The sequence below is a fragment of the Pundamilia nyererei genome, unplaced genomic scaffold (genome assembly GCF_000239375.1).
Source record: "Pundamilia nyererei isolate P.nyererei 1_Seehausen unplaced genomic scaffold, PunNye1.0 scaffold00057, whole genome shotgun sequence".
In the NCBI taxonomy this organism is placed as follows: Eukaryota; Metazoa; Chordata; class Actinopteri; order Cichliformes; family Cichlidae; genus Pundamilia; species Pundamilia nyererei.
The window spans coordinates 3349384-3362490 of NW_005187458.1; the positions used below are offsets into that span (position 1 = coordinate 3349384).

A 13107-nucleotide genomic window follows, 5' to 3' on the forward strand; every position below is an offset into this window, starting at 1 on the left:
CAACAAGTGTGAGCAACGTTTTAATGTGGTGACAGTAACTGAACATATGCAGAGTGTGGTTCATCATATAAAATAAGTGTACTTTGTTAAGTCTTGTAATAATATTTCCAAAAGATGCGAGAGAGAGAGAGAGAGGCTGTGTACAATGTAATGCTGAACAGGGCAGTTTGCAAATGAATGTTGAAGACATCAAAAACAGAAGTAATAAAATAATGGAACAATTGTACCGTTTATTTGTTCATTTATTAGGATTTACTGATTTCTTAAGACTCTGACCTATTTAGCTGTAGTAATGTAGGATGATGTATGCAACATATGTTGAGGTTGAGAAAACTTCTTTTACAGGGCAGGTCTTGCTTATACAGATGGACTCAAAAATGATGGATGTGGCTGAGGAGATGGAGCAAATCATCTTGAAGGATCCTGGGGCGAGATAGTGAGCCCTAAGCTGGCCTGATGCATCTGTGCGTGTGTGTCAGCAGATTCACCTTGCTTATTATGCTCTGATTTCAAACACCAAGATGGGAACGGTAAAAGTGTTCAGCTCGAGTACAAATGGGACCTCAGAGTTGGATGGTAAAGTATATGAACAGCTCAAACATCAACAAGTTTCACACAGCGTGACACAGCTGCAAGTTTTGACGAGCTAGAATTGAAAGGTTCTGTCTTTCTAAGTCGAATACTGCGCTACCTACAGCACCTTTCAGTCTTCACTTTAATCTGTTGTCCTAGGATTTGTGGGTTGTTTTAATCTTGTCACAGGTTTAAAGGTCTATTGCAAATTCATTTTTCAATGCTGTGAAAAACCACAGACACATACGTCAAGCCACAATCTAAAAAAAAAAACAACCTCAATAACAAATGAGTAAACAAGTTAATGACCTCTATCAGTCTGGAAAGGGTTCAAAAACTAGTAAACCACATGGACAGCCATATCCACAAATGAAGGAAATGTAAATGATATATGTAGGTGTGATGAATATGTAAAAATGTACAAAAGGAAAAAAAGAAAATCCACTGCTTTGAATGTGTCCCTGTCCCTGCAGGGTTCACAGCTGCCACCTAAGCAGCACCACACCTTCACCTGCAGTCACCTGTATCCTCCAAGACACACCCAGCACTCCTCTTGCTCCACCAAGAGGAAACAAATTTCAGATTTGTGATCTCAGACATGCACTTTTTACCTGCATCTCTGGAAGTTCCTGGAAAGAGATAAACTAAAGAGACAGATGATCATTTGTGTTTAAGTTTCTGCTGCATTTTTAGTCACTATTTAATTCAGAAAGCCAACTGGTTTAATTTTTCTCTACTTTGGTTTTACAGAAAGAGGTAAGATCGCTGCCACTTTTGAACTTTATCTTTTCTCTAATTTTCCTTTTCATAACCTTCCAATAACATTTGCGTGTGTGTTAGATAAGAGTCCTCAGTAATGTAAGTACAAAACCCTAAAATTAATTTCCTCCTTTTGCAGATTAAAATGTGCTCCTTCATGTTTCTCAAATTCATGATGGTGCTATTCAACTTCTTTATCTTTGTAAGTATGTTTCCACTCTGATTACACATACAGCATGACTAGGAAGATGTTGAGGCATGGTTGTGAGACACTCATTTACTGAGTGACATTCGTAGAAAAAAAGTTTAAAAAAAAAAACCAAACAACCTGGAAAATAATTTCCCTTTCCCATTCAGTGCAAAAAGAGATGTTACATAATCATCTCTGACCACTCTGAAGGCCTAAATAATACTTTTTCTATACCAAAGATTTTGCCTGGTTGTTGCAATTTTTACCTCATTAACTTTAAAGGCTGTACATTAATTATGCCACGTACATCTTCACCTCAGTCTTACCAATGTTAAGCTAAGTTTGCTTGGGGTCTGGGCTCACTTGGGTTCTTCCTCTCCCAGGTGAGCTATAGATGAGATATAGCATGAGCCATTTTCCTCAAAATGGAAATCATCGGCTGAGTGCTGCTTGATAAATTTGGTGCAGCAGCTCTCAAGGTGCGGCGATTGTGATGTCCGTCTGAAATCTAAGACAGCACAGGAGAATGATGTAACAGTTATTTATTGGTCATGAAGATCTTGCTTTAATGCGAACGCTCAAACATATTTATGCAACTACAGCTCCCTTCAAAACATATCTAAAGCAGACGTTTTTTCAAGAACTAAACCCTGTTGTTCATAGTGGCAGGAGAAAACTAAATAAGTGAGCACGTATAGGAACATTAAAGGATAGCAACTAAGACTGTGTTTCCTTATCTTCAGTGATAAATAAATAGTGTGAGTACATATGCATAAGTAATAAATGTAGTAAAAGCGAGAGCTATGAGCACACAAGCCCCTTCCTGCTGTTCAGGTGCATACAAGGTCCAGGTAATCAAATGCTAGTTAAAGAGAGATAAATCTCATAGGGAACAGGGAAGCAGCTAAAATATGTCACATCGGACAGAGAAGTGAAATGAGGGGCAGCTCAAAAGCCCAGTTATTTCAAAATGCTAATCATGCAAAACTACTATAGTAGAGTCCAAACAAAATCTGAATCTCACACTTAATAATCAAAGTGTTTAACTGTTCAAGATTATCTTAACATATGATTTGTACTTCTCCACTGAATCTTCTAATCTGTGAATGTGTTGCTCATGATCAAAACACTAGTAAGTGGCTTGAGAGTGTGCTAGGACAGCGGTCCCCAACCCCCGGGCCTCGGACCGGTACCGGTCCGTGAGTCGTTTGGTACCGGGCTGCAAGAGTTGAGGCTCAGAAATGTATGGTTTTCAGGGTTTTTTTTGGTTTTGAGCGTTATTTGTTATCGTTTTTATCGTTGGGTCTTTTCACGTGTGTTATGAATAAATCTTCTTTTTTCGGTACCGGTACTAGTTTTATTTTGTTGTATTTATCCGCGACACCTTAAAGGCCGGTCCGTGAAAATATTGTCGGGCATAAACCGGTCCGTGGCGCAAAAAAGGTTGGGGACCGCTGTGCTAGGAGAAACAGCAAGCCTCCAGGATGGCACATCAATATGTTGCATTGCCAGGAGTTGGACTACCTGCCCAATGTCCGTAGGTTCCACATAACACCTCATGCTACCAGTAGTTACACCAGCCCTAAAAGGAAAACTGGTGAACTAGTGGGGATATCTCATTTTGGCCCCTCTAGTGAACCCGTTGTTAATTTTATAAACACCAATGGAGCTGAAATGTATTAACAACCTTCTCTGCATCAGTACTGACTGATGGTATAATTGTTTAATGTGCGCATTGAAGAAGATATCCTGGTTAAAAATGACTCCAAGATTCCTCACAGTGTTACTGGAAGCCCAGGTAATGCCATCCACCATGTGTACACAATGTTTTTATACACCAAGACTTTAGGGAAGAGTAGAATCCTCATGGTTTTATCTGAATTTTGAAACAGGAAATTAAAGCATCTAGGTCTTTATGTCTTTAGGACATTCCTGTAGTTTAAGTATTTGATGTGTGTCATTTGGTTTTCTTGATAGATAAAGGTATGCATCATCTGCATAGCAATGAAAATGTATGCTACATCCTCTAATGATATGGCCTAAGCGTCCTAGCACAGATACCTGTTAACCTCAGTATGTGAAGAAAACTCTCCATTTACATGAAAAAAACTGGAGTCTATAGATGGATATGATTCAAAACACTGCAGTGCAGCAACTTCATTACCTATGGCATGTTGTAATCTCTGTAATAAAATATTATGGTCAACAGTGGTGAAAGCTGCACTGAGCTCTAGCAGGGCAAGCATAGAGACAAGTCCACTGTCAGAAGCCATAAGCAGATCATTTTTGATCTTCACTATTGCACTTCCTGTATGTGATGAGTTCAATCAAACCAGTTAGCTGTTTTACAACTACTCTATAATTTACCCTATAATTAGGCCAACATCCAAAATTATAACTCCTGGGTCAAGTGATGGCTTTTTAATACTGCCACCTTAAAGGCCTGTGGTACATAGCCCATTAATAAAGATAAATCTATCTGTCTATCCTTCTATCACTTTCCAAGCTTTTCAAAGAACTAATTCCCCTGAGGTTCTCTTTTTCATTCCCACTGTAGCTTTACTATCCCCTTATTGGAGCCTTTGTTTCTCATTCTGCAGCCTGTTATTCAGTCACAGTCCACTAACTGTAAGACTCTTTCTGTTTCTATAGATGACAAAGACATTGTTTCTCCACCACTAGCACCAATTCTCAGTCTCATAAAACCTGGTTTACTCCCAGTCCCTTTGCAATGTAGATCCTGAAAAAGACATCCAAATGCATATAACACACCGTCAAAGGTCTCAAAAAAGGTGAAAACTGTGCCAGCTGTGATAAGTGTATTTATAGCTGGCACACTTTTCACTTTTTTGTAGATGGGGCATGATGGTGACAGAAATGGGGTTTGAGGGGAAATATGCTTCTTGCATTACATTTAGTCGACAATGCTATGATGTACTGAACAGGCTGAAGAGACACCCCAGAGTAAGAGGTGGAGAGTGAAAACAAGAATAAATGAGAGAGTCAAAAACAAAGAGAATGTGTAGGAAAGACAAAGACAGGAAGCAGGAGATTTTTCCCATAAGGGACATGTCAGTGTCTGAAAGAGTGCTGGAGTGTGGAGTGCTGGTTCCTGATGTGGAGCAGAAGGGGGTCCCATGACTGAAACCAGTCTGATAGAGCCTGACTGCTCATATGAGGCTTCAAAGTAGGGTGAGTGGAGGGTGAAATACACAGAGGGGAGGGAGAAGGTTAAAAGGGTATAAAAGAAAGTGAAGAGAAAGTCAAAGATGGAGACATGAAAGAGGAGCCGGAGAGATCATGGCAATTACATTTTATTTATAGAGCACATTTTATCATACATACATATAGTTAGAGTTCTGCAAAGATAGCATTACAGTAGTTTGTTAGCAAATGCAAGTAGAATCAAAGTACAACAGCTATCTGGTGAACAGAAATTCACCAGAAAGTATCACGCAGCAGTGAAATCAGCAATTGAATAGACTACTGATTTATGACAGCAAGACATGATATAAAATGTGATCCAATTTTAAATTTGCCATAACTCTTTGTCATGTTAATGAAAATGTATTAAATATTTTTTACATGATTAATACAGCAGCAGGACAACATCACATTTAGCCCTTATCATATTGACCTTTTTTCAATTGTTATCCATATTTATCTCGCTCACCAAACCTAGAGACTAATATTCACTGGGCTTCACTTTGATGTTGTGTTGTAAAGCACCTGGAGATAACAGTTTCTGTGAAACAGTGCTGTTAACTACTAAGCTATTCGGTGAATGCCCATGGGGATACTGGACACATACGTAGTGTCCAGTTTCTGTAAAGCTGGAGATGGAAAAATTACACTGCAGTCCATAAAATTAATGGAGGATAGTAACATTCTCTCTTTGTTACGGGCAAAGCGGTAATCCTGGAGCCTTCCTCCAGAAACCTGAAGGCTGGCTTTCTCAAACAGCATTGGATGGTTATGAGCTTGTGCGAATTAAAGGTAGTGACATAAAGATGCTGTCATTTTGCAGATGCCTTCACACAGGTCAGAGAAACTATATTAATCCCAGAGGGAAACTGAGTTGTCATAGCAGCAAATATACACCAAACATCAAGCACTCACATAAAATGAGTGTAGAAACAGAGGTATTGATAGAATAAATATTAAGAAATGTTAAGAATAATAAATATTAAGATAAATACATAAATAGAGATAGGTATAAACATAAATATACATATAAATAATAGCAGCGGGAAGGAAAGACCTACTGTAACGTTCCCTCAACAGCGAGGTTGAAGGAACCTGTTCCTGAAACTGCTCTTCAGAATGTCCAGTGTGTTATGGGGGGGGGGCTGCATCATTGCCTGCGGTCTTGCCAGCATTCTGTCACTGATCACCTCCTCCAGGGTGGCGAGCTTCATGGCAACAACAGACTCTGCCTTCTTGATGAGTTTGTTCAGTCTGTTTGTGTCTTTTGCTTTGATGCCTGCAACCCAGCACGCTACAGCAAAGAAGATGGTGCCTGCAACAACAGACTGATAAAACATATAGAGCAGCCTGCTGCAGACATTGAAGTTAATTGGGATTTTTATCCCGCAATGCTACGGGCCATTCGATCCCTATACAACCGTTGCAAGAGCTTGGTTCGCAATAAGTCGGACTCGTTCCCGGTGGGTAATGGGCTTCGCCAGGGCTGCCCTTTGTCTCCGGTTCTGTTCATAATTTTTATGGACAGGATTTCTAGGCGCAGCCAAGTGGCGGAGGGCTTTCGCTTTGGTGGCCTCAGAATCTCATCTCTGATTTTTGCAGATGATGTGGTTCTGTTGGCTTCATCGGGTGAGGGCCTCCAGCTCGCACTGGAACGGTTCGCAGCCGAGTGTGAAGCAGCGGGAATGAGGATCAGCACCTCCAAATCTGAGGCCATGGTTCTCAGCCGGAAAAGGGTGGAGTGCCCACTCCGGGTCGGGGATGAGTTCCTGCCCCAAGTGGAGGAGTTCAAGTATCTCGGGGGTCTTGTTCGCGAGTGATGGGAGAAGGGAGCCGGAGATCGACAGACGGATTTGGGCTGCAGCTGCAGTAATGCGGACGCTGCACCGGTCCGTCGTGGTGAAGAGGGAGCTGAGTGTAAAAGCGAAGCTCTCAATTTACCGGTTGATCTACGTCCCTACCCTCACTTATGGCCACGAGCTGTGGGTAGTGACCGAAAGAACGAGATCGCGGATACAAGCGGCAGAAATGAGCTTCCTCCGAAGGGTGGCTGGCCTCTCCCTTAGAGATAGGGTGAGAAGTTCGGCCATCCGGGAGGGGCTCAGAGTAGAGCAGCTGCTGCTCCACATCGACAGGAGCCAGCTGAGGTGGTTCGGGCATCTGACAAGGATGCCCCCTGGGCGCCTCCTGGGTGAGGTGTTCCAGGCATGTCCCACCGGGAGGAGGCCCCGGGGCAGACCCAGGACACGCTGGAGAGATTATATCTCTCGGCTGGCCTGGGAACGCCTTGGTATTCCCCCAGACAAGCTGGAGGAGGTGGCTGGGGAGAGGGAGGTCTGGGCCTCTTTGCTTAGGCTGCTGCCCCCGCGACCCGGCCCCGGACAAAGCGGATGAAGATGGATGGATGGATGGGATTTTTATAAGATGGAAAGAGGAAAAGAACTTTTATTTTTACCCTCAGGGGCTGCTGGCATGAAATCTAGACACAAAGACTACTACACTGTCTGATGACACCTCTGTTTGGATTCATAACACATCATTAAATAGTCGGAAATTGTGGTTGAAAGAATTTATCTGTCTGTAATGCTCATGCATCAATCTAATTGGTGCAGCATGTAATGTTTTGTAATGTGGTTTCTTAAGTAACGGCAATGGCTATATCCATAGGGAGGCTTACTTGATTGTGGACCAGTGTGAGACACTACAGGTTGAAGACTTCATGAACCAAGCCGTTTTTTTTTTATATATTTTAAGCTGGTTTCCTTCTATTAGGCTACATAGCCATTTTTCTCATTAGTGCAAAGAAATATCCAAGATACACATTTGGGTACTTATTTGACTACACTCTGTGTATTGGAAATATATGCAAATTAGTGCATAATAATGATGATGACCCTATTTGTCTTTTCAAACATAAAAAATGCAGGAAACATAAGGAATGCTACAAGTAAGTGTCATTGTAGTAGTTATTTCATAATTTCTTTTTACCTGTAAATACTACTTTACAGTTAACATTACAATGCATAGCTTAAGCTACAGTCACCCTGGGGAAAGCAGTAATCTGATATAACAAGATCAGCGTGAGGCTGTCTGTCTGAGATTATAACTTGTTGATTTGTCAGCTCTGTTAAAAAAAACAATGTAACCAATTAATGTATCCAATAATACAATTTAAATGATTCTGTACTAGTAGAATACATTGAAAATAACAATGAGAGTGAGGGAAACAGAAACGGACATACTATGTTAAAATTGATGCACTGCTCTTGACGCATGGCAGAAGTAAATGCAGAAGTCAATAAAGAAATAAAAAAGTGAACTGAACAGATCATCCCATTTTCAATTAAACAATTTAATTTACTTATTTTTGTCAAATGGGAATTACTTGCACATACTTAACAGAAATTTGCAATGAACACAATTTTTTCTTAAGTGTACAGTATATGGATCTTGTTTCTCCTACAGATGGGTGGCCTCACTCTGCTGGCATTGGGGATCTGGGTGAGCAGTGATGGGGCTTCCTTGCTACAGATCTTGAGACCTTTCTCCAAACAAAGTACCCAGGTGGTCAATGTTGGCTTCTTTTGCATTGTCATCGGGGCTGCGCTGGTGCTGCTGGGAATCTTAGGCTGTTATGCAGCCCATAGGAAGAGCAAGTGTCTACTCCTTACAGTAAGTGGACAACTCCTGCTTTAGACCATGGCTAATAAAGTACCTGAACACTGGCGTAACAAATAAGTGTGTAGCAAACAGTAACAAATAGGAAAAGAACAAAGACTGGAAGGAAAACTATAGGGTGCACGCAGAGTCACTCTCTGTGTGCATTCAGATGGAGAAACTCACTTGGTGTGCAGAATTTTGAAGCTGACAATGAGTCACTAACAGATTTTCCAGGCTCCGGAGGCCTAGACAATCTTCTAATATTTTTACTACCCTGTCACGTCAGTCACTGATATCATGCACAGTTTCAGGTAGTCGTTTCAGTCTGTCTTCAGAGTCAATAAAAGTTTGTCACCTGTAATTGCTTAAATATTATTTCAGTGGAATCATATCTCAATCACATCTCAATGGAAAGTTTGAGCAACTAAAGAAATAAGACTAAATGTTAAACTTCAATTCATTAGATGGAATAAAACAGCAATCATGGATTAATAATCCATATATGTATTGCTTCACTGCTTTTAAATGAGGACACTGATATTAAGATCAAAAACACTAAAAATGATACTGTGTGGTTTCATGAAGTGGCCCACATTTTTTTGGTATCCCACCCATCCTTGCTTTTACACTGGGTTCATCAGCCACCCTCCTTCCTCATCCATATCAGCAACACCACCAACCCTTGTACAACACATTGTACATTATTACACTCATTAGCGAAGACGTTAACTACCTCTTAGCCCACTGCAGTGAGTAATGAGGAGCACAGGCAGCACATTTTGCCCCTGCAGCGCCCCCATCATGTCTACAGCTCCTGGTGAGTTGAATGACAGCAGAGGAGTATATTCTACAACTGGCATCACAGTTAACAGCAGATATTTGGCCTACCTGAGAAACTGCTGTAATGAACTAAACATAATAAATGAAGATGGATCATCAGCTCTGTCCTTTCAGCATAGACCCGTGTACTCACTGTCCATTGATTTTACAACAATGCGACTATAGATAAGCTTTTTTTATCAGTATATTTGAAAAACCTTGACACATTCCCCTCTTCTTCTCTCCCTGCAGTTTGCCTCCATCATGCTCATCATATTCATTTCTGAAGTGGCTACTGGAGTCGTAGCTTTGACCTACACCTCGTTTGTAAGTTTTCATTTCCTGCATCCATCCTTGTTCTCTTTGTCCATTACTCTCATTCCTTTTTCTTTTGTCTTTTTTTATTTTTCTCATCTAGTTCTGCTTTTTCTCCCACCCTTTCACCTCATTGTGCTATTGTCTGGATTTTATCTCAATATAAATTTTCTATCTTAGCAGTGGACTATTATTGAATTATGGGCTTTATGTCCACCTCACTACATTTCTGCTACTTAATGACTCTGGGATAGCCTGGGGCTGTGTGCACTGTCTCTCACTTTGAACAATATATTACTCTGAAATATAAAACCTAAAGCATTTTATATGCAAAACAGCCTATTTAGATATGTGTTCCCCTCTGTCTGCCTTCTCTCTCTCTCTCTTTAACTCACATACACACACACTCACACACACACACCTGCATACATGCATACTCCATTTTCATTTAGTGCCACACCAAGTAAAAATTAAAAGGAATTCAAAGGCGCTGTGAAAAGGGAGGTTAGTGAAGACTGGGGTCCTAAGAGAAAATCGGTTGTTCCTGAAATTCCAGAGGCAAGAATGGTAATCTAATACTTGGCTTTCTGCAGCTGGGAAATGGGGAATAGAGCAGAGGGAACTCTGCAGTGCTTGAAAATTTCATTTAATTTGTTTGAACTTCTGCTATTGATAAACCAGTTTAAGCTGCAGGTACACACTGCAAAAAGTATCACAAAAAAGGACAAAAACAAGCAAAAACAAACAAAACAAGCAAAAGAAAGTCCTGTAGATTATAACTGCTAAAATATTTCCCAAAACCAAAAACTGGAGGACGTTTTTGGTTTTGGGAAAAGGCGATGGAAAAAGGTGCTTCGACTTACGAACATTTTGACTTACCCTCTGGAACGAATTAGTTTCGTAAGTCGGGGTTCCACTGTACAGTTTGACTGGCTCATTATTATTTGCCAAGTGGCTGCTGCATTTATTTCTTTAACTTACTCTAAATTTCTACTGATTCTTCTCTACTAATTTACTCAGTCACATACACATTCATACAGCATTTACTACTCTATGACATAACATTCTCATACTCTCATACTCACACACACTGACTCCAATGAATGTGGTTGTAACTCAGAGGGCAACTCATTATTTTGCCCAAGGATACTTCAACATACAGACTGATCCATCCACTATGCTCCAATTAGTTGATGACCTATTGTACCTCCTGAGACAGAGCTGCCCCATATCATTTGTATGATAATCCAGTGAAAACAACAATCTCATGTATAGTGATGATGACAAATGGTGTGCCACCTGGCTAACCTTTAGAATTGGTGACAAAGGGCATCTGCGGGGGAAACCAAACAGACTTATTGTTGGCCATTATAATTTACCATTTGCCCATTTTACAAGGAGTTTTTAAATGTCAGTAACTCTGTTACCGTTTGTGCTAGAGACAAAATGCTTTGGAAAGAAGAAAAAGTGAGCTTTACAGGGATATTGTGTTATCATGGTAGCAGAAGACATCCACAAGGTAGTACTGTCTGAACATGGATGTAAAAAAAATCAGGTCTGATTAGATTATTTCACATGCGCTTCACGTTTTCATATTCCTCAACCATTTTGGGCTAGAGAGAAAATTCAAATGGTTCCTAAAAGATGTTAATTATTTTTTCATTTTGCACCCAAAATAACAAAATAATCCATTGGACCTGTACAAATCTTGGCCAATAAAGGATAAACTACCTCAGTGATCTCGTCCCCAGACTCTGCTTCCTCTACAGAAGATGTGTCAGTGAGATTAAGGAGGTCCTCAAAGTATTCCTTCCACTGGTTGACTATATCCTCAGCTGAGGTCAGGAACACCCTCTGCACACCAGATTTTTTGGCTTCAGCTACTGCTGAACCACATTCTGTTTGGCTTGCCTGTACCCATGAGCTACCTCTGAAGTCCCACAGGGTAACCCGCTGTTCTGACCAGTTACACCCCCCTAGGTCTCACTGTTGTTGCCCACAGTGTTAAAGTCTCCCAGTAGGAGAAGGTTCGGTATTCTGAACTGCCATTCTGTGCATAAGCACAAATGACAGAACCCATTCTCTGACCCAAAAGGCAAAGGGAAGCGACCTTCTCGTTCACTGGTGCATGTGTGTGCAAATACTTTAAAACTGAGGCTTTTGAATCAGCAGTTTTTGAACTAAATTGACATATATACATATATATATATCAATTTTTTGTTGAGCGATTTTAATTTTTTATGCAGTTGCCCTGATGTTCTGTTAAAGATTATTTTTTGCAGTGTCCAGGTTTGCATTTAACTTCTTTCTGTGGGTGGAATGTAATATACTATGTTCCTGTTCAATCCTGAGTGTGCCACCTATCAAACAAAGAAGCTATAGGCAAGTGTGTTGGTGGTTGTCCTTGGAGACTGAACATTGAGCTGTTCTCCTGCTGTCGTTCTCTGAGTTTGTTAAATTCAATCTCTCCACTCTCATTTCCAAAAGCTGAGCAAACCAAAGCCAGCCATGTAAACGGCAACTGGTGAGAGACGTTTTGACAACAGAGAGCATGCTTGTCTAGAGAAAGTGAGGAGTGGGTCCAAGCTATTGCCTGAACCCCCATTAAATGTAAGATATAACTCACCATGTCTGCAATGAACAAATGATGCTAAAGATAACAAAGAGCACATTAAATTGTTTTAATGAAAACAAAGCTAAGTTCCATCGTGCATATTAATGTGTGAGACCAGCTTTCCATCTCCTGCTTTTCATAACACACAATAAACACTATACCAGTGGAATAATGAAAATGGACAATATACATCTAATATGCATATATATAGCTGCCTGTGTAAATATGTAAAAGACAGAGGAGGGTACAAATAAAGGAGGATATAAATAACGACCTGATCTATCCTGTATTACTTATCTGCAGCATAAATCTGCCTTTTGGTTTCTGGGTCTCTGCTGCTCATCTAACCAGGAAGTCAATAACCTTCAGGTAGTCAGAGTAACTGTGATTTCCAGCATGTATTATGAGAAGCTGTCAGTGGTCGTTGCCATGGTTCTGTTTGTACAAATTGACCAAAGTGGAGATATATTACAGGGCTGATATGATATGAGTTTTGAGTACATTAGTGAAACAGTTTTTCCAAGAATCAAGGACCACTTCTGGAAAGCTACTTCTTGCTGGCACGTATGGACGTATCCAGTGGCACAGTGCTCCCAACTACCGTCTTATTGCATCTTCCAGCAATGCACTGATCATTTTTAGACATCAACCTCAGACAGAACCCCGACTTTACTTTTGATTGGACAGACAGTATCCCACCTGAGTTTGTGAGACCACCGAGTGCTCTGTTGCTTTTTTTAGGAACAGAAGGCAACACATAGGTGGTGAAGCCACGTAGGTGAACCCAAAGGCAAGATGTGCTTTATCATATTTTCTAATCTTTGGCTTGGAAAGAAGTTGGTTTGGAAACATATTTGGCGACGTTTCATCTTCTGCTTTGTGTTTGTGTGGAAGCCCCCCAAAAAACTCTGTCCATTATACTAGCAGTGTCCAAGCATTCTCTTTTGTTATTATTATTATCATACCCCCCCCC

The 13107-nt window shown here is 40.7% G+C and overlaps 1 protein-coding gene across 1 annotated transcript in view; it reads left to right on the plus strand.

Annotated features, from left to right (window-relative positions):
- Positions 1 to 1480: 1480 nt before the first annotated feature.
- tspan1 (tetraspanin 1) overlaps positions 1481 to 13107 on the plus strand; it is a 15857-nt gene continuing 4230 nt past the window's right edge. The window contains exons 1-3 of the mRNA XM_005734316.1: positions 1481 to 1534; positions 8192 to 8398; positions 9458 to 9532. Coding sequence (XP_005734373.1) covers positions 1490 to 1534; positions 8192 to 8398; positions 9458 to 9532 — 327 coding nt within the window. The 5' untranslated portion in view covers positions 1481 to 1489. The remainder of the gene's footprint in view (positions 1535 to 8191; positions 8399 to 9457; positions 9533 to 13107) is intronic.